The sequence below is a fragment of the Lepidochelys kempii genome, chromosome 2 (genome assembly GCF_965140285.1).
Source record: "Lepidochelys kempii isolate rLepKem1 chromosome 2, rLepKem1.hap1, whole genome shotgun sequence".
Classification (NCBI taxonomy): Eukaryota; Metazoa; Chordata; order Testudines; family Cheloniidae; genus Lepidochelys; species Lepidochelys kempii.
This window is the reverse complement of record NC_136381.1, coordinates 180,164,697-180,190,195: the sequence shown is the minus strand read 5'-3', so window position 1 is coordinate 180,190,195 and position 25,499 is coordinate 180,164,697. Positions and strand designations below refer to the sequence as shown.

General features: G+C 42.0%; 1 protein-coding gene across 1 annotated transcript in view; it reads left to right on the top strand.

Moving 5' to 3' along the window:
• The first annotated feature begins 630 nt into the window (after window positions 1-630).
• NME8 (NME/NM23 family member 8) overlaps window positions 631-25,499 on the top strand; it is a 40,358-nt gene continuing 15,489 nt past the window's right edge. Inside the window, exons 1-11 of the mRNA XM_078851697.1 lie at window positions 631-786; window positions 2,600-2,636; window positions 2,731-2,788; window positions 5,118-5,224; window positions 7,511-7,582; window positions 9,950-10,066; window positions 11,172-11,238; window positions 18,259-18,335; window positions 20,847-20,939; window positions 24,247-24,407; window positions 25,318-25,496. Of these exons, the coding sequence (XP_078707823.1) occupies window positions 2,604-2,636; window positions 2,731-2,788; window positions 5,118-5,224; window positions 7,511-7,582; window positions 9,950-10,066; window positions 11,172-11,238; window positions 18,259-18,335; window positions 20,847-20,939; window positions 24,247-24,407; window positions 25,318-25,496 (964 nt within the window). The 5' untranslated portion in view covers window positions 631-786; window positions 2,600-2,603. The remainder of the gene's footprint in view (window positions 787-2,599; window positions 2,637-2,730; window positions 2,789-5,117; window positions 5,225-7,510; window positions 7,583-9,949; window positions 10,067-11,171; window positions 11,239-18,258; window positions 18,336-20,846; window positions 20,940-24,246; window positions 24,408-25,317; window positions 25,497-25,499) is intronic.

The window sequence follows — 25,499 nt, the reverse complement described above, 5'->3', positions numbered from 1 at the left end:
TGCATGCCCACAGGGCTAGAGGAACAAAGCAGCCTGCAGTGCACATTCCACTCAGGGGACTGAGAGCTTCCTTCCACAAGGACAGGCACAGGCCATATGTCTGCTAAATCCCCGACAATGCAAAGGTGGAGGTAGGACGGCGGCGACTGATGTCAGACCACGCTTAGCCAGAGCTAACGCTGCCCACGGAAAGAAGTCCGTCCCCCCCGCCCCTCGGAAGAGCATTCGAGGAAGGACTAATCTGAGGGAAACGTCCTACTGCCTCAAACCTCTCCTTCCTTCCAAAATCCTTGCACCGCCGACCTTCGCCATTGCCAGACCGCAATGCGGCACCAGCTAGACTCTACACGCTCAGCAAGGAGAAGGGGGAGGAATTCGGACTAGCTGCCCGCTCCCCCATCACTAGCCAGAGAGGGGAGGGGAGGGGAGGGGAGGGAAGCAGGGAGGCCGCGCCACACCGCAACCCCGCGCGGCGGCGCTCCAGCTCATCCCTCGCCTCCCTGAGAGCGCGCACCGGCCCAGTGCCTCAGAGTCGCGCATGCGCGTTGCCCTCCGAGGGCGGGTGGAGAAGTGGGCGGAGAGTGGGGCTGAGGGAAGGGGCGGGGGGAGGTGGAGCAGTGACGAGGGCGGGGGGGCCAACGGTTTTGGAACGGCCTCTCTGCTTCTGGTTGGGCCCGTTGGGTGGGAGCGCCCGGCGAAGGCAGCGCGTGGGGGAGAGGCCGTTATCCGCCGCTCGCCCCGTGGGTAGGCTGAGCCGTGCGCGGAGCGTGTGCCGGAGCGCTCAGGGTGTGTGCACCGGTGCGTGTGTGTCAGTGGCTTGAGTGTCTGTCGCTTGTCTGTGTGCGTCAGTGCTGGACGTGTGTGTCTGTTGCGTGCCAGCGTCACACGTGTGCATGCCAGCGTCACACTTGTGCGTGCCAGTGTCACGCGTGCGTGCAAGCGCGTGCCAGTGTCGTGTGTGTGCGTGCAAGCGCGTGCCCCTGTTACACACATGTGTCAAGGGGTCAGTTTCGTGTTTCTGTCTGTGTGTACAGGTGTGTGCCAGTGTCACGTGTGTGCACATGTGCATCATAGCACTAGTTGTGTGCACAGGCTGTCTGTTGTGCACACACAGGTAATGCTACACTATTGGGGCTGTAAGGAGGAATATTTTGGACCCCCCCCTTACCCTTTAGCCACTCTCTAAAACACTAATTGCATTATTATCCTCAGGGCTTTGGAGCTGGCCCACAGGATTGCCACCTCCGTGCCCGCACCGCTCCCAAAAGCAGCACCAGCTCCCAGCAGCTCCTGGGGGAGGGGCGGGGCGGGGCAGAGGGCTTCATGTGCTGCCCTTGCCTGTGGATACCTCCCTCGAAGCTCCCGTTGGCCAGGAACGGGGAGCCGAAGCCAATGGGAGCTTCGGGGGAGGTACCCACAGGTAAGGGCAGAGTGCAGAGCCCTCTGCCCGCCCCCCTCCTCCCTGAGGGGACCTCTAGGATGTGGTGCTGGCCACTTCTGGGAGTGGCATGGGGCCAGGGCAGGCTCTGCCTGCCTGTCCTGGCCCCACGCCGCTGCCACCCCGGAGCTGCTCCACGTAAGCGGCGTCGGGCTGGAGCCTGCACCCTGCACCTCAACTCCCTGCCCCAATCCCCCTCCTGCACCCCAACTCCCTGCTGCACCCCACACCCCTCCTGCCCCCCAACTCCCTGCCCTGAGCCCCCTTCCACACTGTGCACCTCCTCCTGCATCCCAATCCCCTTCCCTGAGCCCCCTCATACACCTGGCACCCCTCCTCTGCCCCAACCCCTTGCCCTGAGCCCCTTCCTGCACACCACACCCCCTGCCACACCCCACACTCCCTTCCACACCCCAACCCCCTTCCCCAGCCCTACATTCATGGCCCTGCATGCAATTTCCCCACTCAGATGTGGCCCTCGGGCCAAAAAGTTTGCCCCCCACCAGTTTAGATCGTGGGCTTCTTTGAATTTTTGTTTATTGCCAGTGACCTGTCCATAACTTTTACTCAAAATAACTGTGACAAAAATCTTAAGCTTATAATGAGTTATGTGCAGGTCATTAGGCTAAATATATCTCAAATAATGAATGACAAAGTTTGATTTGATGCCCTTTGAGTTGAAGCTCTCACTCCAATACTTTGTGGAAATATGTTCACATCACAACAACTTCCATTCCGCCCATTCGCTGTGTAGGCGGTCTCATCAGAGCAATGGGAGATACAGCGACATGGGGACTGAAATGTCCAGAAAACCCCAATATGTTGAAAATGTGAACTTTGTCATGTGGTTTCCTGTGCTATATCTAATTCTGTAAATAAATGGTGAATTTCAGGATAAGATCCTTAGCTAGTGCCAATCAGTTTAGCTCCAGTGAAGTCGGCTATATTTAGGGATAGATCCTCTGCTAGTGTAAATGGACATAGCCACATTGACTTTAGTGGAGCTATGCTGATCTTAATGGCCCATAGAACACAGCTTTGTGGAAAAGGCGTTCTGTGTAAATCAGTTCCCATACCACAGTTTACATGGAGCTAAACTTACGGAGCGTCGAGTATATTTTAAAAGTGTTATATGTTTTGCTGTTTTTCATGTAATCACAGGAAAATGGCAGGAAAGAAGAAAGAAGTTCAGCTACAGGTATAACTCTTGTTTGTTGTTTGAATAATTCTAGAGTTCAATAGAATTGTTGACATTTTTAGAGATATTAAATTCTGGGTTTGTTTTATTTCAGGCAGTACTAACCAGTCAAAGTCAATGGGATGAAATGTTGCTGACTAAAGGTGTAACAGGTACTATTATTTTTTCTATTAATCTCACATAATGAAACGTGCGTGCATTTTTATCAATCTTTTTATTTTTGTGACCCCCTTCCTGCCCAGTTACTTCTCACTGTGCATACACTTTGTCTTACTGCCACTTCCTGTGACTTGCCCCTCAAAGCAAAGAATGCTAGAAACCGCCATAAAGCCTAAGTAAATATGTGTTGTGTAGCTATTTTACATGAAGACTTGAAGGATTTGAAATTCGCACTCCTAAACTGGGGGTAAAACACAGGGCTGCACTGAAGCCACTCCACATCTGCTTCACCAGCCTAAAGACTGGATGTATGGTCACTGGCACTCCATACCACCTATTGTATAAAAGAAGTTCCTGGCAAATTAATCCATGTAAACTCAGATCTCATGACTCCTCCATATAACACTCAACTGTGTCTCTCACACTGGCCATTTTGGAACCTGTCAAGGTTCCTCCCCCACTCTGAACTCTAGGGTACAGATGTGGGGACCTGCATGAAAAACCTCCTAAGCTTATCTTTACCAGCTTAGGTCAAAACTTCCCCAAGGTACAAAATATTACACCTGTTGTCCTTGGACTGGCCGCTACCACCACCAAACTAATACTGGTTACTGGGGAAGAGCTGTTTAGATGCGTCCTTCCCCCCAAAATACTTCCCAAAACCTTGCACCCCACTTCCTGGACAAGGTTTGGTAAAAAGCCTCACCAATTTGCCTAGGTGACTACAGACCCAGACCCTTGGATCTTAAGAACAATGAACAATCCTCCCAACACTTGCACCCCCCCTTTCCTGGGAAATGTTGGATAAAAAGCCTCACCAATTTGCATAGGTGACCACAGACCCAAACCCTTGGATCTGAGAACAATGAAAAAACATTCAGTGTTTTACAAGAAGACTTTTAATAAAAAATAGAAGTAAATAGAAATAAAGAAATCCCCCCTGTAAAATCAGGATGGTAGATATCTTACAGGGGAATTAGATTCAAAAACATAGAGAACCCCTCTAGGCAAAACCTTAAGTTACAAAAAAGATACACAGACAGAAATAGTTATTCTATTCAGCACAATTCTTTTCTCAGTCATTTAAAGAAATCATAATCTAACACATACCTAGCTAGATTACTTACTAAAAGTTCTAAGACTCCATTCCTGTTCTGTCCCTGGCAAGAGCAGCATACAGACAGACACAGACCATTTGTTTCTCTCCCTCCTCCCAGCTTTTGAAAGTATCTTGTCTCCTCATTGGTCATTTTGGTCAGGTGCTAGCGAGGTTACCTTTAGCTTCTTAACCCTTTACAGGTGAGAGGAGCTTTCCCCTGGCCAGGAGGGATTTCAAAGGGGTTTACCCTTCCCTTTATATTTATGACAGAACCGTCACAATATTAATCCTATCACACGAAAGATACAAAGACCCAATGCACTGTGTCTGCCTGCAATTCAAACACAAAAGGGTTCTGTAGTGATGAGTGCCTTTCACATACTCCTTTGCAAAGCTGGGAATTTAAACCATACTGGATATCATGCATGGGTGTTTAAAAAAGAAAAAAAGTTTTGAAATGATTTTATGTCTGGGAAGGGGTAAGTGAAAGTCCTGATAGGTCAATATTTTCAATTACCCTGTGAAATTGAACTAATCAGCAGAGTGAGTTTTATGTTCCTATTCATGCACAATTGTATCTGGAATAAGACAAAAGCAATTGTGTTATAAATTGTGTGCTTTCAAGAGTGTACATAGTATGTATTTTCTCCACTCCCCTCAGTTTGTATGTAAGCTTGGCATCGGAATCTCTTAAATTTATTAGGAATCCTGTCTAAAGAGGGAGAACAGATCGTGTGTGAAGTGAGCAGGGGCTCAAGAGAGAGAACCAATGGGTAGTGAGTAAGGTTGACAGAGAGATAGCATACATGATCTTAGGAAGGAGGGAAACAGCACACAAAGGAGGGGCAGGACATGGAAAGAGACAACTGATAAAAGGGCCAAAGGAGGGAGAGACAACTAACAGTGGGCACAGGAAAGGAAGGGCCACCAAGACAAAGTGATAGGGGAAGGAGACATTCATATATCTGCATTCCCCATCACAGAAAATATAAATAAATAAATAAATACTCTGACAGACTAAGACATTTAAGTTAAAACCTAATTTGTTTAAGAGATAATACCAAAAATTAATGTTTTTCAGAAGAAAAAGAGACCACAAATAGATTTAGAAATACATGTATGCTAGTGCCACTGCAGGACTTACCCTATACATTTACCAAAACATTTTATTTTATAAACTATATGAAGCAGATGAGTTTCATTCTAACTTTTTATACTTTCAGTAATAGACGTTTATCAGGCGTGGTGTGGGCCTTGCAAAGCTGTGGTAAATTTATTCAAAAAACTAAAAAATGATCATGGTGAAGATGACCTTTTGCATTTTGCTGTGGTAAGGATGTAAATTCTATTTAGAAATTCAGTGTCAAATGTGTTTCTTTAGCTATCTATTTATAGGATACCTATCACCATAATATCTGAGTACCAGTGGAGTCGGTGATGAATTTGGCTTGTCTCTTTTTCTGCATGTCTTCTTAAAAGAGGAAGATCAGAGTTTAAAATGAATAGGGAAGGATCTATAATAAGAGAAGAGATAGGCTAGAATCATACAAGTTAATAATGGAAAAGACATACTAGACAATAGTGTAATGAAGAACATTCTTATAATGCATACATACTATGAGATAGAGTTGAGATTACTGGGGGAACCTTATCTCTGAATATACTGACTTGCACATTTAAAAATCCAAGTCTTAACGATGCATAACCATATAGCCTGACTTTCAAAAGTGCTCAGCACCCTCAACTTCCACTGAAGACCATAGAAGTTGTGGGTGTTCATCACTTCTGAAAATCAGGTCAGTAACTTCTTTTTGTTTTTCCGTTGCTTTTCCGTATAATTTCCTATGTTATATATAAAAAGGAACGAAGGGGGGAAGCTGAAAAACAAATAGATTAAAAAAATAAAAATGTTTTTGAGAAAAAGTTCAACCAGAAGAGCAGGTTAAAATGGCAGCTACAATGTAATGCACTAAAGATGTGTTTCACAGGTTCATTCTGAGTTCCCATCCAGATATTAAACTATCAAGCTTATAATACTTGTTAGTATGGCTGCAGATTGTTTTTGTTGCATTCTCTGAAGCTCCAGAGAACAAGATGACAGAAGCAACCTGTCCTGCCTACTGCAATAGCCATTAAAAAGCATCATGCGCTAACCATTACCATAAGAGTTACCACTGACATCTTCAGCTGTAAACAGAGCAAAACTGTCTAATAGATACCACTGTGTGGTGACTATTGGCAAATGCTCTTTTAATGGGGATCATTGTAGGTGTCCGACATACAAATGTGGATCACTACCATTAGGTCAACAGACAAGTCAGCAAGGTTTTTATCCTACAGATCTTTTGCACACAGATCTCCTCCTATTAAACTCAGATTCTAAAAATCCAACCCCATATGTATCAAATATTTAAAGCTTTTAAAATAGTCATACATACATAGGTATGTATATGTGTACATACAAAACATAGAGCAACAAGCCCAAACACCAAACAGTGGATTGTAATCTCATATCACTGAAGTCAATGAGGTTATACTAATGCAAAACCATTGTCAGATCAGAATCAGACCCCAGGTTTTCAGCCATATCTCTATGATCCAGGCTATTTGCAACCATGCGTGGCTTTTAAAATAAGAGAAGATTAAGCCTGTTCATTCCATCTGTTTTCATACATCTAGCTGCTGTCCTTTCATCTGCACTTACTTTGACATCCATAATTTATTCCCATCAGCATATGTAAATGTTTAAATCTGCAATATTATTATTTGGGGTTGTTATACCGTATCATTAACATCATACCTTTCACCCAAGAGTGACAGTATTAATTAAGGTTAAACACCCATTTTTTCATGGTCTGTGTATATAAAAACATCTTCTGTATTTTCCATAGTATGCATCCGATGAAGTGAGCTGTAGCTCACGAAAGCTTATTCTCGAATAAATTGGTTAGTCTCTAACGTGCCACAAGTACTCCTTTTCTTTTTAGTATTAATTCAGGACTTTGGTGGCCCAGAAGTGTAAACAGTTCATTTCCATTCAGGTCTCCCTTTAGTTAGTACCGCTGCTATCAATACATTGAACAACAATATTATATAGTGCTTGTGATCTAGTTATTTTAAAATAAATACTATGTTAAAACCTTGCCAAGTATAGTTTACCAGTGTTAGTTCAAACAGTTTTTGGATTTGTGTGTATTGTATATGTAAAATACATTAATAAAACAAGAAGTTACTGTTAATAAATGTTATTCATGGGATTCTCAAATCTTTATATAGTGTGGACCACATCTTAACAGAGAGTTAATACAATAGACCACTTTCCCTCCCATTGAAATGTCATGGGACCTTCCTATGTGTGATCCTATGGCATTCCAATGGCAATTACAGCCATTACTTACCTCAAAAAGCAATATTAGGACAGAGTACCTTTAATGTGATTTAGCAGCTGTAAACAAGAAGGAAAGCCTGTCCCATGTGACCAACAAAGTTGATAACCCGCAAGTGTTTTAAGGACTACTATTGGTCCACAGAACCACGGTTTGAGAATCATTCTGTAAAAGTTCTCAAATATCTAGCTAGCTAGCTATAATTCATAATCTATTTGCCCTTATTTTAGGCAGAGGCTGACAGCATTGTGACCCTGCAGACATTTAGAGACAAATGTGAACCTGTTTTTCTCTTTTGTGTTGTAAGTTCAACAATCATCATCAGCTTTTATTTTCGTGCTGCCTATTTTTGTTGTTTTTTCAGTATATGAAAATAAATGTAAAGTTGTACAAATGTGAATTATATCTTTACAATTTTAGTGTATAGGATATTGTTGCATATTGTACATACCAGTCATTTTATCAGTGAATCATATTTTATATGTTCTTGGCATGCAGAGAGGAAGGGGTATTAGCATAGTTCTTCTGCTAACAGGGAAAGAAAATTCTCCATCTACTATAGTACATTATGCCAGGCCTGGTTGCTAACTCTGTAGGCAAGTGGTTTTTTTTCTACTTGGAAGTTTTGAGATTTGGATTCCAGCAGCTAGGGACTAATAACCAGGGTGCATTAAGCAGACTCCACTCTATATGACTGCAGCCACATGAAATTAACAGCATCTCTGATCTCACCAAAAGCTATCCAGTTCCACTGTGCTGCTCATGCATATACATGGTGGGGCAATGAGCAGAAGAATGAAGCACAGAAGGAAGAGTAGTGAAGGAAGCTGTGGGGAAATGGAGGAACTAGAACTGAGATGAGGAGAGACAAACAGTGGAGGGAAGAAACCTGGGAACAAGGTGGATAGGAAATGAAAGCAAGAAAGGTCTAACTCTGTACCAGTGAAGTAAATGGAAACTTTGTGATTAACTTTAGTGGGCTAAAGGTCAGATCCCAAAGGAGAAAGCAAGTAACCAAAAAACAAGAGTAGTCAAAAATGGGGATGGGAAAATGGAAAGAGATGGAAACAAGGACAGAGAACAGCAAGAGAGAAGGAAAATTTAGGCCTGATTCTCATTAATACTAAGGTCCCTTTACACCATTTTATCAATGTAAATGGGCCTTATTGTGGATATAAATTATGTTTACACATGCTTTAATGCCTCTTTATATAGCTAGAACAGTGTAAAGGGATTTTAGTGTAAATAAGAATCAGGCTTTCTAAATTCTTTCCTTCAAATTTATTTTGAATTTTGAGCAAATTAATTCTAAGTGAATTTGTGCAAGGTGTCTGATTGCTAGCCCTGGACATTTTGTTGCACTATTTACTGAGGACCAGATTTGGCAGTCCTTAATTGAGCAAAACTCTTATTATCTCCAATAGGAATTTTGCTCAAATAAGGATAGCAAATTTTGGCCATTTCAGAACAAATACAGCTTGGGCATCAATAGTAGTAGCATCCTTATCCTGCCACATACCCAATTTGGAGGAAGAACTTCTGATGGTGAAAACAGGGCTTAATTTGTAATGAAAAAGGTGCCGGAGCTCAAGCAATTTTTTTACACTCATAACTGATGCAGCAAGCCCAAAGGTGCTGGTGCTATGAACCCAAGCTTAGAGGTGGAAAGGCTAAGTCCTGGCACAAATTAAGCACTGAATCAGAAGGAAGTTCATTCTGTATACCTGTGGTGCCCCAAATTTTCCTATAGCACCCCCCTCCTCACCTGTAACAGAATTTGTCTGCATGCCTGCTTCCTCTCCCCCTCCCCCCGTTACTACACATTTGGCTCTGCAGAGGAGAAGCTGGGGGCAGAACTGGGGATGGGAGAGGACCTGTAGCTAGAGACGGAGTTGTGGCTGGGGGCAGAGCGGAGCTGCAGCAGGGGGTGGAGTGGAGCTGCAACTGGGGGCAGAGCAGGGGGTGAATAGAGCTGTGGCTGCGGGCTAGCCTGGGTTCAGCTTCGTGCCCCCCTGAACATTCCTCTGCACCCCACAGTTTGGGGACCACTGCTCTATACCCTTTCAACTGCTGGCCTTTCAGCGGAGCTGCCAACACAGGTAACAGTCCAGTCATTGCCAATTGTGACCGTGGTCTGTGCTAAGTAGACAACTGCTCAATAGGAACTTGACTGAGACCACCTACTCATTTCATGTAGGACACTGTTGAGCAGTTGGATGATAATTTTAGGTTGTCACCCAACTAGGCTATATTTGATGTGTTGAAGATGAAATGCTCTGTATCCCATTACACATCTCTTAAATTAGACATTGAACTCCATCGCAGGTCAAGCCATTTCAATAAGAAAATGCCAGATTCTAAAATGTAAACCCTCTGAAACTTTTGAGATAAGAGCTATGTTAAACAATAACAGAATAACAAATAATAGGAATAACAGTCAGTTTTCTTTGATAGCACTAATTTTAGCCCTGTGTTTTTGATTCATCACCTGTTTTGCAAATCAGTCTATCTGCAGTGATACATTGCTACAACTTTTAGTTTTAGAACACCGTATCATGGTAACTGTCTATTGCTGGTCAAAAATAGATTGTGTTAGAGGTCAATTAAATGTGCAAAACTACATTAGTAGATCTTACTGAGAGTTTTATTTTATCATTTATTTTTTACAGGATGGCAAAATTATAGCACTAGTGCGAGGCACAAATGCACCACTTCTCAGTAAGACAGTAATAGAGCTAGTAGAAGAAGAGAGGAAAATTTTAGCCGGGGAAATAGAACGCCCTCAGGTACTCACTAGATAACTGTTGTCTTATCAAGTTTAAATATAAATGCATATTATTATTACATTTGCATGGTCTCTTTCCGTGTGTGGTGTTGTTTTTATTTCTTTTACTGTTGATATTTCGTTTTCATTTTTGTGGATACCACTATCTTTACCATGAACTGGCATGTATCTCATCTTTTAGAAACTTCCATTAAGTGGTACTCATCCACATGATACTGGTAATTTTACAAACTGATCTGTATGCAGAGGAGGGATTCTTCACTAACAAAAATATAACCAGCATAAAAACTAATTTTGTATTTATCTCTTTATTTATTTTTATACTTTCAATGCTGGAGATTTTTCTTATTATTTTACTAAGGGCTCGAGAGAATAAGGGAAAGGGGACAGTTCTTACCGAATTCCTCTTTCCAACTGAAATGCAGGTGAAAGATTTCTATTTATCTGTATAGATGCAAAAGATAAATTGTAATGGACTACAACTCAGTTAAGAAAAATCAGAACAAATTGTCTTAGTTCTGCATAAGATAGCATTATACCCTATCAAATATATTATTTAGCTTCTAGGGATAAAACTGCTGAAGAGATAACTGGTAACTGAGCTTGGTGACTTAAATAAATTATTTTTCTTGTGTTAGCAGCAGCAAGCCTGCCCGTTTCAAAACCCACTTGAACTTTGTGAATAATTGAGATTAAATAATTTAGTTGTGCTGCTAGAATTTTGGTGTTTACTTTATATTCTACATTTAGCAGAGAAATAGGTTGGACATTTCCACAGTTATGTCCATCTTTATGTTTCTTTCTGGGCTGGCACAAGGTTTCACAAAATCTGCAAAAAATGTTTAGAAGCAGAAAAAGAAGCAGCTTAAATGTTGATGTTGGTATTATCTTGCACTAAGTTAACGCTGCAGGGAGTTTTGCAGAGAGGGGAAGCAGAGAAAGAACAAAGGAGTGACTTGCTCAACATCACTGGCATAGTCAGGAATGGCACTTAGGTCTCATGATTCCCAGTGAGCTATCCACTGGCCCATACTGCCTCAATATTAACTTCATACTGACAGTATAATTTTATCAGAATAAGAACATGAAAACTGCAATTTTCTTAGGTACAAGAGCTTGTGTTTTTAGAAGAGAAAGCATCAGAAGATTATATTGAAGAAACCCAACTTGAAGGTAAAAGATATTTTAATTATTTTAAAATTACTACTACAAAGAAAAAACTTAAGTATCTTGTTAGGTATTTGGTATTAGGATTATGTGTGTCCAGTCATAACATTTTCCTTTGGCTCATTTGAGATTATGAGAGATTATTGTGGAAGGAGTCAAATATCACATGCAGATGCATATGAATGTCGTAAAATGATCAAACTAATAACAGACATACTTATGTTGTTATTATTAATTATTTCTATAATGTCTGAGATCTGGATCCAGCTCTATGAAGATTTAACATGATGGAGCGCTCAATGTCTATAGCAAAGGGTTTAATTTGAACTTTGAATTATCTTCTAACGTAATATAGCATCCATGACAGAAAAGTTATGGTAAAAAATGGTGACCAAGAATGACATGGCACCTAAAAGCTGTGCATCTTGTAAAGGCCTAAGAGTATGAATTTTGTTGGGGAACAAATGAGAGCCCCGTTTCGCATACAGTATCCTCCAGAGTCTCACAGAAAGGAGTCTGATTTTGTTAGTGGTACATATGAAGGACAAAATGTCAGCAAATATGCTGAGTGCAGCAATTACAAGATCTGTAGCAGCGTTGTTTTTTCCGAGATGTTCACGTGGCCTTGTCCATCTGGCCTACCACAAGAAGTGCAAGTCAGAATGACTGCTCATGCATTTTGGAGCACAGGCTTGTTCTAATGCCTGGTAGAACTAGTGACCCAATGAAGAAATTAAGAGATGAGTAAAACTACCAAATCCCTGGATTTATAAGACTTAATTAAGGAAAGTCAAATTAGATACCATCTACAATCTAAGCAGTTGCAGGCCAACTATTTGGGAGGTCTGTAGTATCAGCAAAAAGCAAAACAGGCCCAGGAGAAAAGGCAATTTGAAGGCTAACAACAGCGATACAGTATTTCCAGCCCTTTAGCACTTCTATCCAGCTCTTCTTCATTGAAACAACACTTTTGAAATGCGACTTCAGAGCAGGGCTGGCCTTACCATGAGGCGAACTGAGGCGGCCGCCTCAGGTGCCAGACTGGGGGGGGCGCCACTAGGACCCAGAATGTAGAAAATTGTGTCTGCTGCTGGTGCATATGTATTCTCTCTGCTCTAGATGCAGAGATGGTGGAGTGCTGTGCTGGAGGAAGGAGGGCACAAGAGACATAACTGGTAGGCAGGAGAAAAGGTGAGAGGGAATAACAGAAAGCAGCAGGAGCTGCAGGGAGAGAGGAGGAGGAGCCTCTTATGTACCTCTCTAGCACCCCTAGGAGCCTGATTAACGCCAGCTTCTCAGGGAGCTTCCTGTTTCCTGCTGCTTCCCTGAAACCACTTGAGGAGAACAGGCAGTCAACTGAAGTAGTAGGAGCCAGTTAGGCCTTTAAGACGCTGATATCTTTCCTCACTCAGGCCCTGCTACCAGCCTGCTTATTTGTCCCCTTCAAATGAGTGTTGAGAGCCACTATAGCTGGCACAGAACAGCAGTCATGAGTGAAGGAAGAAAACACCCCTCTGGGGCAGCATTCGGTAAAAGAAAGAAAGCAAAGGAAGCTTTTCTATCTAAACAGGAAGGAGCTCTCCTAAGATACATAGACACAAATGTTCACAGTGAGCCTTCCGGCCCCAGTGAGGATGTGAGTGATGAGGAGATGCCTGATCTTCCAGTTAGAGTGCAGGTGACCTGGCAGCTACTGCAGCATCCATATCTCCATCTCAAATGGATGTAACCGTGCACATTCCTGAAGAAAAGTGTAGATCAGAGAAGAGAGTGGTGTAGGTGCAAGAAACAGTTGCTGCTGAGTTTAATTCCTTAAGTCTAGATAATCCAGGACTGAGTGGACCCACTTGAGCAGTAGCCTGAGGGAATTTCTTGTACTGCATGGGCCATAGCAAGTGAAAAACTTCATGTTCCCCAAAGACAATGAAAATAGAAGTTTCCATCCAACACATTACTGGCGTGAAATCCCCAATGGTGACAAAGTGGAGAGGCCATGGCTTATGTACTCAAAAGCCCAGAATGCTGCACACTGTTTTTGTTGCAAACTCCTCCAGTCTAATGTTCCAGACACATGGGGTTCTACAGGAACAAAGGACTGGAAAAATCTGGCTAGAAATCTGGCATGCCATGAGACAGCAGCAAATCACCAGAGAGCATCCCAGCGGTGGAAAGAGCTTGAGATGAGACTAAGGTTAAAGGCCACCACAGATAATCAGCATCAAGAGAAGACTGCATCAGAGTCTCTTTACTGGCAAAATGTTCTGAAAAGGCTCATTGCCATTGTGAGAATGCTTGCTACCCAAAACCTAGCACTGCGTGGCACTTCAGATCAGCTGTATGTGCCAAACAATGGAAACTTCCTTAAAACTGTGGAGCTGATGGCTGAGTTTGATGCTGTACTCCAGGAGCATCTAAGAAGACTCACCACCCCACTACCTTGGAAAAACAATTCAAAATGAGATCATACAGTTACTGGAAGAAAAGTCAAACAGAAGATTGTGGCAGATCTGAAGTCAGCAAGATATTACTCTGTTATTCTGGACTGCACACCTGACATCAGCCATACAGAACAAATGACTTTAATGGTGCATTTTGTAACAACAACAGAACCTAGTGAAAATGTCCCTGCAATGGTGACTGTCAGAGAGCATTTTCTAGAATTTATTGACATTGATGATACTTCAGGAGCTGGTATGACAAATGTGCTCCTTAAAAAGCTGGAAGATACGGGAATTACGATAGCTGACATGAGAGGTCAGGGCTATGATAATGGTGCCAACATGAGAGGAAAGAACAGAGGAGTGCAGACACGGATCCAAGAGTTAAACCCTCAAGCTTTTTTTTGTCCCATGCAGTTCTCATTCATTGAACTTGGTGGTCAGTGATGCAGCATCAGCTTCTAGTGAGGCTGCTGAATTCTTTAATATAATTCAAACCATCTATGTATTTTTCTCTGCATCAACTCATAGATAGCAAATTTTGAAGCAACATCTGGGAATATCCTCTCTGACACTGAAACCACTGAGTGCCACACGATGGGAAAGTTGAGTGGAGGCGATAAAGCCTATCAAACACCAAATTGGGAAGATAGATGATGCCATAGTTGCCATTATGGAGGATAATGCTATGACAGGAACTGTTTGTGGGAGAACAGTGGTAGAGGGAAATGGAATCACCAGAAACATACGTAACTTCAAATTTCTGTGTGGCTTAGTGTTGTGGCATGACATACTGTTTGAAATAAATGTTGTGAGCAAGAGACTCCAAGGTGTTGACCTTGATATATCTGGAGCAAAGGAACAACTGGACAAAGCTAAGTCATACCTACAGTCTTACTGGTCAGATGAGGGATTTCAAAACGTTCTGAAGAGTGCACAGAAGTTGGCCGAGGAACTTCACACTGAAGCAATTTTCCCACCCATTCAAGAATACAAGAGTCACCGAAGAAGAAGACATTTTGATTACGAGGCACGGGATAATTCCATAAGAGACCCCAAACAACAATTCAAAGTTGAATTCTTTAACCAGGTGCTAGATTGTGCAATACAGTCAAAGAACATTTCATGTAGCTCAAGAAACACAGCAGTATATTTGGGATGTTGTATGATATTCCAAAACTCCTCACTATACCTGAAGAAGACCCACACCAGCAATGCAGGGCACTAGAGACAGTGTTGACAAATGATGACATGCGCGATATTGATGCAGGTGATTTAGGTGATGAACTGAAAGCCCTTTCAAGATACATTTCAGCAGGATCAACTCCAAAGGCTGTTCTGGAATATATGTGCACAAATAAGATGACCACCTTCTTTCCAGATGCTTTTGTTAGAAGTATGCTCTGCGCATACTTCTAACGCTTCCTGTAACAGTTGCCAGTGGAGAACGCAACTTCTCCAAGCTGAAGTTAATAATAATACATCTACGCTCCACAACGACACAGGAGAGGCTAGTCAGCCTTGTAACCATCTCAATAGAGCATGAGCTGGCCCAGACTGTGGACCTTCGGGAAGCAGTTCAAATCTTTGCAACCAAGAAGGCACAGAAAGCACCACTTCGATTATTCAAACAGATAAAAATGCCAGTGTTTATTATGCAGACAAGAAAAGTTACATTTGCTGTTCAGGCGTTTGAAAGTTAAGTGTTACTTAAAATTTTTGAATGAGGCTTTTAAGTTGTTAGTTCTCCTTTATTGGGGTAGGTAGCAGAGCAGTACCACAAGAGGAGTAGAACAGGAAGAAGGCAGAATTGAGACCTTTCAAAGTTTTGGCCCAAGCGAGGGGTCATGGGGGCGCCATTTGAGCTCCCCGCCTCAGGTGCCAACATGTTGTGAGCTGGCCCTGCTTCAGAGCTTTCATGCAAGAATTAGGGCAGTTGTTTGTTTCAGGAAGGTAGTTCTTTTCAATCTCTGTTAAATTTATCACTCTTCAGCCCTAGCTCCTAGGGCTGTAAATGCTTGTCATTCTCCCCAAAATAGGGTTCTGCGAAGGCAAATCTCAAAGAAGAAAGAAGCTAAGTAAATCCATTTATTCATATCTGAATATCAGTGACAACATAGCAGAATTTTTCGAAGCTTTCACGTTTCAACGCTAACTTCGAGTACTCAGCAGCTAACCTTTAGTGACCTACTGCACACCATCCTTGCATCTCTCCTTGCTGGTTATCCCTTACTACAAAGACCCTCCACCATTCCTTCCATAACAACTTTCTCAAGATTTTTTCCATCACTGTTCCTAATGTGACAAAGTACATAAATTTACATCTCTTGGTTTCTGACATCAGGGTCTGCTTCTCTCCACTAACATTTCTAACATGGACAAAAGGCAAATGCCTAAGAGATCCACAAGAATCTTCACCAGCACCACACCTCAAAAGCTTCAGTTCCCTTCTTGTCAGCGAAATTATCTTCCCACCATTCACATCCATAAACCACTATGGAAAAAAATAAACTTTTCACCAGTTGCATCTTTGAGAAAAACTGTGGCATCATGAAATATACAAAGGAGGCCATAGCTGAGCGAGTCATCCCTAGTTTTTCTTCCAGTTTCTTTGGAACAGGCTCCTTGGTTGGATATATATGATCCTAAATAATTAAATTTCATCTGCTGCCTCTACAACTGGTCTGTTAATGGTGGTGCCCTCTTGCATCCTGTTTTTATTAGCTGTGTTTAACGTTCATGCATTTTGTTTTCGTTGTAAGCAGGAATAATCTGTATTCCTCATTAGTTGTTTTTGCAGACCCAAACATTTGTTGCACTGCATTGGTGGTTGTAGCAAAGAGCATTGTGTCATCACAAGATCTGAGGTTGATTAGGAGAGGTCCACCAATGAAAATCCTACCTCCTTCCACTTTGCCAAAACCTTCCAAACCTTGTCTCGTAATAAATTCTGTGCATGTGTTAAAGAGGCTTGGGGACAAAATACTCCTTGCCCAGTGGAAAACCCACTCACTGTTGCCTACTGCTGTTTGCACCATGGTCTGTTGGTGTTAGAGACCTGCAGATAGCTCAATAAGATGCTTTGGAATCCTCATGTCTGCTAATATCTTCCAAAAGATAGTCATGTCAGACCATATCAAATGCTTCTGAATCGTCAGTGAAGCACATGATCTATGGGTGATCGTACTGTGTGCATTTTTCAATGATGTGATGGATGTTCACGATGTGGTTACTTGTGCCTCTTTGAAACCAGCTTGTTGGGGTGATAGTTCTGCTTCTAGCCTTCCTTTCATGAGGTCCTAGATTATGTAGAGCAGAACTTTGCTTGTGTACTATGCCAGGGAGATGATATGATAGTTACTACGTTCTGTTATGCCTCCTTTTCTTTGGTAAGGACAGAAAGATTCCCTTCATTCAGTCCTCCAGCCAATTTCTAGTCATCCATACATCATTATAAGTTTTCAACATAAGATCAGTACCACATTTGCCAATTGTTTTAACAGTTCTTCAGACACAGTATCTACCTCTGGTGCTTTCACAGTCTTATTTTCATAATAGTATGCACCACTTATTCTTGCAGGATTGATGGCTCTGGCTCCGGCTTTGTACTCTTTTCTGTCATCCTGTATTATGAGTCTCTCTGCTGAGACTACATATTGACATAGTAATGTCTCCACCTATATTTAATGTCATCACCCTCAGTGAGGACTCTGCCATCATGATCTTTTATAATATTTGATCATGGGGAAAACCTTTTGGTAAGAAGTCTGACCACTGTGAACATACCATTCATGTTATTACTCTTTATAATTCTCTTGCTGTTTATACACATGGAAGTCACCAGAAACATAGTGACTACGTCATGATATAGCAATGCTGGAGATCAATTGTCCAATGGTCAGAGACTTTCCCAAGTGCCAACTGTGGGTCAGACCATCAGCTGTTAATCTCAAACATAAAATTAATACTTTAAAAAAGGAAGTCCACCTCTAAATGGTGTTATGCAAGTATCTTTCCTCTGAAGATTCTCACTTACCTGCCCTCTTTCCTGGCTTTTTTTTCAGAGTCTTTTCCATTACAGATAACAGAATGAAACCGAGCCCTTTATAACCTTGTTTTGAATGTTGAACTCCACAAGCAAGTGTGAGTGCTACCCCGAGCATTTATAGTTGTAAATTATTCCAGGATTTGCAATACTGAGGTATGTGAGTCTGCTGAGGCAGATCTGTATGTACAGGAAGAACTCCACTTATAGATAAGTAGCTTTTCTTTCTCTTAATGGATCTACTTCATATATATACACTCACCCTCCCTTATCTCTGCTTTCAAAGTTGTAGTACTAAGGTGTGAGCAGTTGGGAAAAGGAATTGCATTTCAGTGTGTGATTCATGTACAGAGGTTTATAATCCACATTTGAACCTCTACTGCTATTGGTTCCCAGGACCCTATATCTTGGTGAGCAGAATCCAAAATTAAAAGGAAGCATATGGAGAGCTCAGGTTTTAAGTATAAAAAGTAAATTAGTCTGTGTATATATTTCAGTAAATATATTTATAAATATGCATATGTATTCTTCCTTTTCTTATAGAAGGAGTCATATACACTGTTGCAATTATAAAACCTGATGCCATTGCAGATGGAAGAGTAGAAGAAATTAAACAAAAGGTAAACGAAATTTTTTAAAAACCCAACCATCGTCTCTGGTTAAGTGCCAAGATATGAGATGGGAGTATAATTGGATATTAATTTAGGACAAAACTGTACAGCCAGATCTGCTAATATTTATCCTATAAAACTGACAAACATAAAATGGTTGTGGCTGGAGCAATATGATTTTCACACTGATGCTGTTTAACATATTTTATGGTACTGGAAGAGGTATGTACTGAAGTATACTATGCAGATCATTGATTGACACACAAGTATTCCAACTGAAGCGCGGTAAGTTGCTTACACAGCCTCCCAACAGTTCCTTATTTTTTTCTGCAGTTGATGGCAGGGGTGAGAGTTACCCGTCAATTCTGGGATAGGGCAGATGAGTCACAGAAAATAATTTCACAAATGTGGAAAATATTTTCTTTGCCACAGCAGTATTTTTCAAAATTCTAGACCTACAAATAGACCTACAGATTAGCCAGTTCTTTACATATGTGTGTGAATGTATGCAGACAGTGATGAGCTGCCAAAATCTTAACAACGGGTTCCCTCCTCACCCCATGAGGGGGTCGTTGCCCACCCCTGCCCCCCGGGACTCCTGCCCCATCCAACCCCCCCACGTTCCTTGACACCCCCTCTGCAGGACCCTTCCCCCATCCATCCCCCTCCCCTGTCCCCTGACTGCCCCCAGAACCGGGCACCGTACCCCTAAGAGCCAGAGGCACGTGCCCACCCCACCCCTAAGAGCCAGAGGAACCTGCCGGGGGGCGAGGTGGGGAGTCCCGGCGGTGCTTACTTGGGGCAGCTCCCAGGAAGCATCCGGCAGGTCCCTCAGGCTCCTAGGGGCGGGGGAGAGTAGCTGGGGGGGAGCAGGGGGAGCAGTCGCTCCCCCCACTGATCACATCAAAAGTGGCACCTTAGGCGCCGACTCCCTGGGTGCTCCAGCCCTGGAGCACCCACAGGGAAAATTGGTGGGTGCAGAGCACCCACCGGCAGCTCCCCAGCCCCAGCTCACCTCACCTCCGCCCCTGAACGCGCCACCCCGCTCTGCTTCTCCGCACCCCCCTCCCCTGCTTCCCGCGAATCAGCTGTTCGGCGGGAAGCTGGGGAGGGGTGAGAAGCAGGCCGCGGCTTCCCGCTCAGGCTGAGCGTGGCGGAGGTGAGTTGGGGTGGGGAGCGGTTCCCCTGCACTCCCCCCCGCCCCGGGTTACCTGCTGTGGCGTGGGCAGCCCTCTTTGCGCTCCCCCCGCCCGAGCTCACCTCCTCTCTGCCTTCCTGGGCCCGAGTAGGAAGCCACCGCTTGCTTCTCAGTCCTCCCTGGCTTCCCGCCGAACAGCTGATTCGTGGGAAGCCGGGGGGGGGGAGGGAATGGGGAGGGCGGAGAAGCAGAGTGGGGTGGCACATTCAGGGGAGGAGGCGGAGGTGGAGCGGAGGTGAGCTGGGGGTGGGGCGGGGAGCTGCCGGTGAGTGCTCTGCACCCACCAAATTTTCCCCGTGGGTGCTCCAGAGCTGGAGTACCCAGGGAGTCGCGCCTAAGGCGCCACTTTGGGCCAGTTAAATTTAGAAGCCCTTTTAGAACCGGTTGTCCCTTGCGGAACAACCGGTTCTAAAAGAGCTTCTAAATTTAACAACCAGTTCTAGCGAACCGGTGCGAACTGGCTCCAGCTCACCACTGTATGCAGACATACATAAGCTCATGCTTATAGGAAAGTAAAGTCACAGGATATACACTGGTAATGATTTAGATGCATAGGCAGACACAACATTTGGTTAAGGAGACATCATGTCTGCCTCCAGAACATAGTACTAGAGGAATGCTCATTTAAGTTCCAGAAATGCTGAATTGTGGACATGCACACGTATAGTGGGTATATGCTGTGCAGGGAGTACGCATGGTGATCCAGATCATATCAGTGCATGCCTACTCTACGTATACATATTTCTACCATGCTAGTGGGAATTTTAAAAAATAGATACTCATGTTATTTCTGCATACGAAAATCAAAAAGCAAATATACTATAATAAAAAGTTAATATATACTTTGTAATGGCGGTAGACCAATTTCTCCGAAGTATGTACAAATACTTTACAAGTACATGACTGACTGCTGCATAATAAAGCTTTTACTGTCAGTCATTAGGAATGATTATGTGCTGCCTTCCCATAGGTTTGCTTTATTTGCATTACTGGAATCAATAATGATAAAACATGTTTTACAAATAGTAGAGATTTTCAATAAAATCTGTATATTGAGGTACATAATGTGTAACAAAAGGCTTCTTTATTTTAATGGGTGTCACACTTGAACACCGTCCAGTACTTTGAAAAGCTGGAAATTTAGTTGGGCTGAATGAAGAAGTTACTATATTTGTGATATTTCGTATTACCTCATTTAAGATTCTACATAAAAATCAGTCAGTTTTTAGAATCATGGCAAAAATATGTAAACTAATGTTTGCTGATTTGCTATATGTCTCCCTCAAATGCTTCTGAACCTGATGGCTGATCTGTAATTGAAGATTACAGAAGCGGGCTTTGGCATTGCGGCAGAAGAGGAGAAGACATTAACTGAAGAGCAAGTTAGAAATTTCTACAGTCGCAATATAGAACAGGTAAAAGGCCTACACAAATAGAGATGGCTATATTGATAATAATATCATCTATATGGCTTGTAAAACATTTATAAAATGTAATTGATTTCAGTTAATTAAAATTATTGATGACACAGAGAGAAAATAAATTAAAAGATTGTCTCATCTTCTTTGCTTCAGTTTTCCAGTCCAACTCCTGTACGATGCCTGTGGTTATTGGTGTTCCAACATTGCATTTAAATAACAATGGAATAGCATACAATCCTTGGTACATACTGAAGCAATAGAGGTTTATTTTCCCTAACACAACCAACTCATTAGCCAACAGTGGAATAGTCAGAATAACATAAGGTAAATACTCTAAACAGCAAAAGCTATATATACTCTAAAAACCAACAACGATTCATATATGTATGGTTGTTGTTTTTTAGAGTATATAATATATAATTAGTTCAGAGGGAGCTGTGAACTGTGGGAAATCAGTTATTTCAAATTTGGTGACAATATATACCTCCAGACCAGTGGCACTGCTATGGGCACCCACATGGCCCCACAATATGCCAACATTTTTATGACTGACCTGGAACAACGCTTCCTCAGCTCTCGTCCACTAACGCCCCTTCTCTACCTACGCTACAATGATGACATCTTCATCATTTGGACCCATGGGAAGGAAACCCTGGAAGAATTCCACCACGATTTCAACAGTTTCCACCCCACCTGGACCAATCTACACGGGAGGCCCACTTCCTAGACACCATGGTGCAAATAAGTGACTGTCATGTTAACACCACCCTGTACCGAAAACCCACCAACCGCTATGCCTACCTTCATGCCTCCTGCTTCCATCCTGGACACACCAAATGATCCATTGTCTACAGCCAAGCACTGAGGTACAACCGCATTTGCTCCAACCCTTCAGAGAGAGACCAATACCTACAAGATCTTCACCAAGCGTTCTCAAAACTATGATACCCACACAAGGAAATAAGGAAGCAGATCAACAGAGCCAGACATGTACCCAGAAGTCTCCTGCTGCGAGACAAGCCCAAGAAAGAAACCAACAGAACTCCATTGGCCCATCACATACGATCCTCAGCTAAAACCTCTCCAATGCATCATCAGTGATCTACAACCCATCTTGGACAACGATCCCTCACTTTCACAGGCCTTGGGAGGCAGGCCAGTCCTTCACCCACAGACAACCCGCCAACCTGAAGTATATTCTCACCAGCAACTACACACCACACCATAGTAATTCTAACTCAGGAACCAATTCATGCAACAAACCTCAATGCTTACTCTGCCCACATATCTACACAAGTGACACCATCACAGGACCTAACCAGATCAGCCACACCATCACCGGTTCATTCACCTGCATGTCCACCAATGTAATATACGCCATCGTGTGCCAACAATGCCCCTCTGCTATGTACATCGGCCAAACTGGACAGTCCCTACGTAAAAGGATAAATGGACACAAATCAGATATTAGGAATGGCAATATACAAAAACCTGTAAGAGAACACTTCAATCTCCCTGGACAGACAATAGCAGATTTAAAGGTAGCCATCCTGCAGCAAAAAAACTTCAGGACCAGACTTCAAAGAGAAACTGCTGAGCTTCAGTTCATTTGCAAATCTGATACCGTCAGCTCTGGATTAAACAAAGACTGTGAATGGCTAGCCAACTACAAAAGCAGTTTCTCCTCCCTTGGTGTTCACACCTCAACTGCTAGAAGAGGGCCTCATCCTCCCTAATTGAACTAACCTCGTTATCCCTAGCCTGATTCTTGCTTGCATATTTGTACCTGCCTCTGGAAATTTCTACTACATGCATCTGACGAAGTGGGTATTCACCCGCAAAAGCTTATGCTCCAATACATCTGTTAGTCTACACATTGCCACAGGACTCTTTGCCGTAGTTATTTCCTTGTTAGTCTCAAAGTGTGATTCTACTCTACTCTGAAAATGAGTGTGTAAAAATAGTACTTGTTTACACTGTATGTACTTCAACTGTTTCAGAAAGTAGAATACTGCCCTCATTTACAACTGTGCAATCCTGTTGAAAATGATGAGATTACGTAAGTGCAACTGAAGACAGAATTTGGAGACAATAGAGTTGCTGCGGTGTAGTTGAGAGCAAATTTTGGCCTATAGAATCTTTATAATGGGGATTTTGAATGAATCAGAAAGAACACAACTTGACTTTTCAGATACCAGGTTGTGTTTGTAGGACTGGCAGTTTAGATAAAACTTCTTATTTGTTGATGGAGCAAATTTACTCTTGAAATCACCGAGATAGTAAACATTTTTTTGCAATACTTTTCAGTGTAGAGACACACTTTATGTATTCTTAGTACTAAAATATATTTTTCTATTCACTTTCATTTAATTTATTTTTATATGTCTATCATGCAAACTATCATATTCCAAAATGCTTTACACCAAGAGAAAAATAACTGTAGAATTGAGTGTCCTTACAATATATCCATAAAATCTGAAAGGTAAAATAATACATAGAGATGAATCAGAATATGAAAAAAGAAAAACTACACATTAAAAACAGTAAAATACAAATAAATATTCTTGCTTACTATCCTGTTAGTATGAAAGGAGAAATATATTATGTAAGTTAAGGGATGGGAGATGTTGGCGGGGGAAAGACTCAATCATATGTTAAAGCAAAGAGAAAGGTTTAAAGAAAGATTGGCAATGAAGTAAATGGGGGGCTTAGAGGGAATGAAGAGAATTCCAGCACTGGTGGAAAAGTGACTCCAAGTTATGAAGATACACCAGGAGGTTGCTTCCCATGAAAGTATCTCTCTGTGTGGATGAAGGCCAAGACTGAAGGGGAGAAAAGAACAAACAAGGAAGTAAGTGTCTGAGAATATCCTGAAAATCAGGAATTTATAGAACTTTAAAAATCATGTCAGGAAATGCAGTATATTTTGTTGCTTTACATCATGTGCCTCAGTCCACTATACTATAAGCATCACATTTGATCTCATCTCTGAGTTATTGGTACATTAGATTGGGAGAACATGTGGCACACAAGTTGTATGCAATAGTATAATTTCAGTTATCTCAAGATCATATATTTACTGTAAAGGCTGAGGCATACTTTATAATACTGTTTTATCACTTGAACTAAAATGGACTTATCACAAAATCTTATCAGATATTTCATATAGAATTGTATATGGTGATTGTAAATACAATAGTGAGATGGGAGCAAGTTATACAGCACATGTATAGTTTGATTTCTGGTGATAAGGTCAAACAGTTCTCTTTGTAGTATATAGTTTAGAAATTTTGTTTTTTAGCCTGATTTTGAAGATTTTGTGACAATCATGACTGGTGGACCATCCCATATTCTGATAGTTTCTAAACCAAAGGAGGTAACTGTTGCTGTTCCACAATGGAAAGAACTGGGTAAATCAGATGAGGATATATCTGCAGAGCCTCAGCCTGAAAAGCCAAACAGGTAACTGGAAAAATTCAAATGACACTTAAGTTTTATGCAGTTACATGAGAAATCATAAAAAAAAATATTAAGAGCCATATTGTCACATGCCCTTATATGCACAGCTGAACAGATGCAGGGAGTAAGCAAGAGTCTCCCTAACCATGTGTGGGATACACAACAGCCCATCACAACTGCAGTCCCCCCAAAGTGGCTTGCAGAATGGGCTAGGCACACTAAAGGATGGTACAGCCTGCACAGTGCTACCACAGTCTAATTATATGTACCTGCACTGACCCAATTCAATCTAATTACATGACCCTGTACTGACATGAATGTAAAGATGTTAGAAAGAACCAGTCATTATTCTTTTGTCTTTCTGATTTACAGCTGCAGTAGCCTTTCCTGGATAAATTTAGTCTGACATGATAATATTAGAGTGATCACATATAGGTGATCCTCACAATTATAAACATGTCACAATAAAAATTATTTCTTTTTCAAAGAATTTCTATAGTGCTGTGTTTTCAAAGATCATGCTTTAGGTATATAAAGCATGATCCCCTTATCAATCCTTTTTTAGAAACTGTCATTGTCAGTGTTAATTTTGTCCAGTGAAATGCACAGAGGCTATTCAAAGGCAGACCAAGTAGAAACATTGCATGACTGAGATTTCGCTTTCAAAGTACTTATGGTATGACACAGGAAGTAACTAATACTCTGTTAAGAATGGACAATATACTCATTCCTTAGAACTGCTGGTTTTTGTTGGTACGCAGAATCATAAAGTAACTGGCATTCTATTCTTATATGTTTTACTAAAGTATTAAAATATATTTTTTCAGCAAGTCAATTATTGATACGTTTGTGTAAAACAGTAAATGAATATAAAGGATACATTAATTTAGATGTATTATTTGTCTCTTATTAGCTTGCAAGAAGTTTTGGAATCCGAGAATATGTTAAATTTATGTCATGTGGAAGACAGTGTAGAAGATGCTAGCAGGCAACTTGCCTTCTTTTTCCCAGATTTTGGTAAAAAGAAGACTGGCCAAAATCTTGAAAAAACATTGGCCTTAATTAGACCTTCTCTATTAAAGGAAAGAAAAAGTA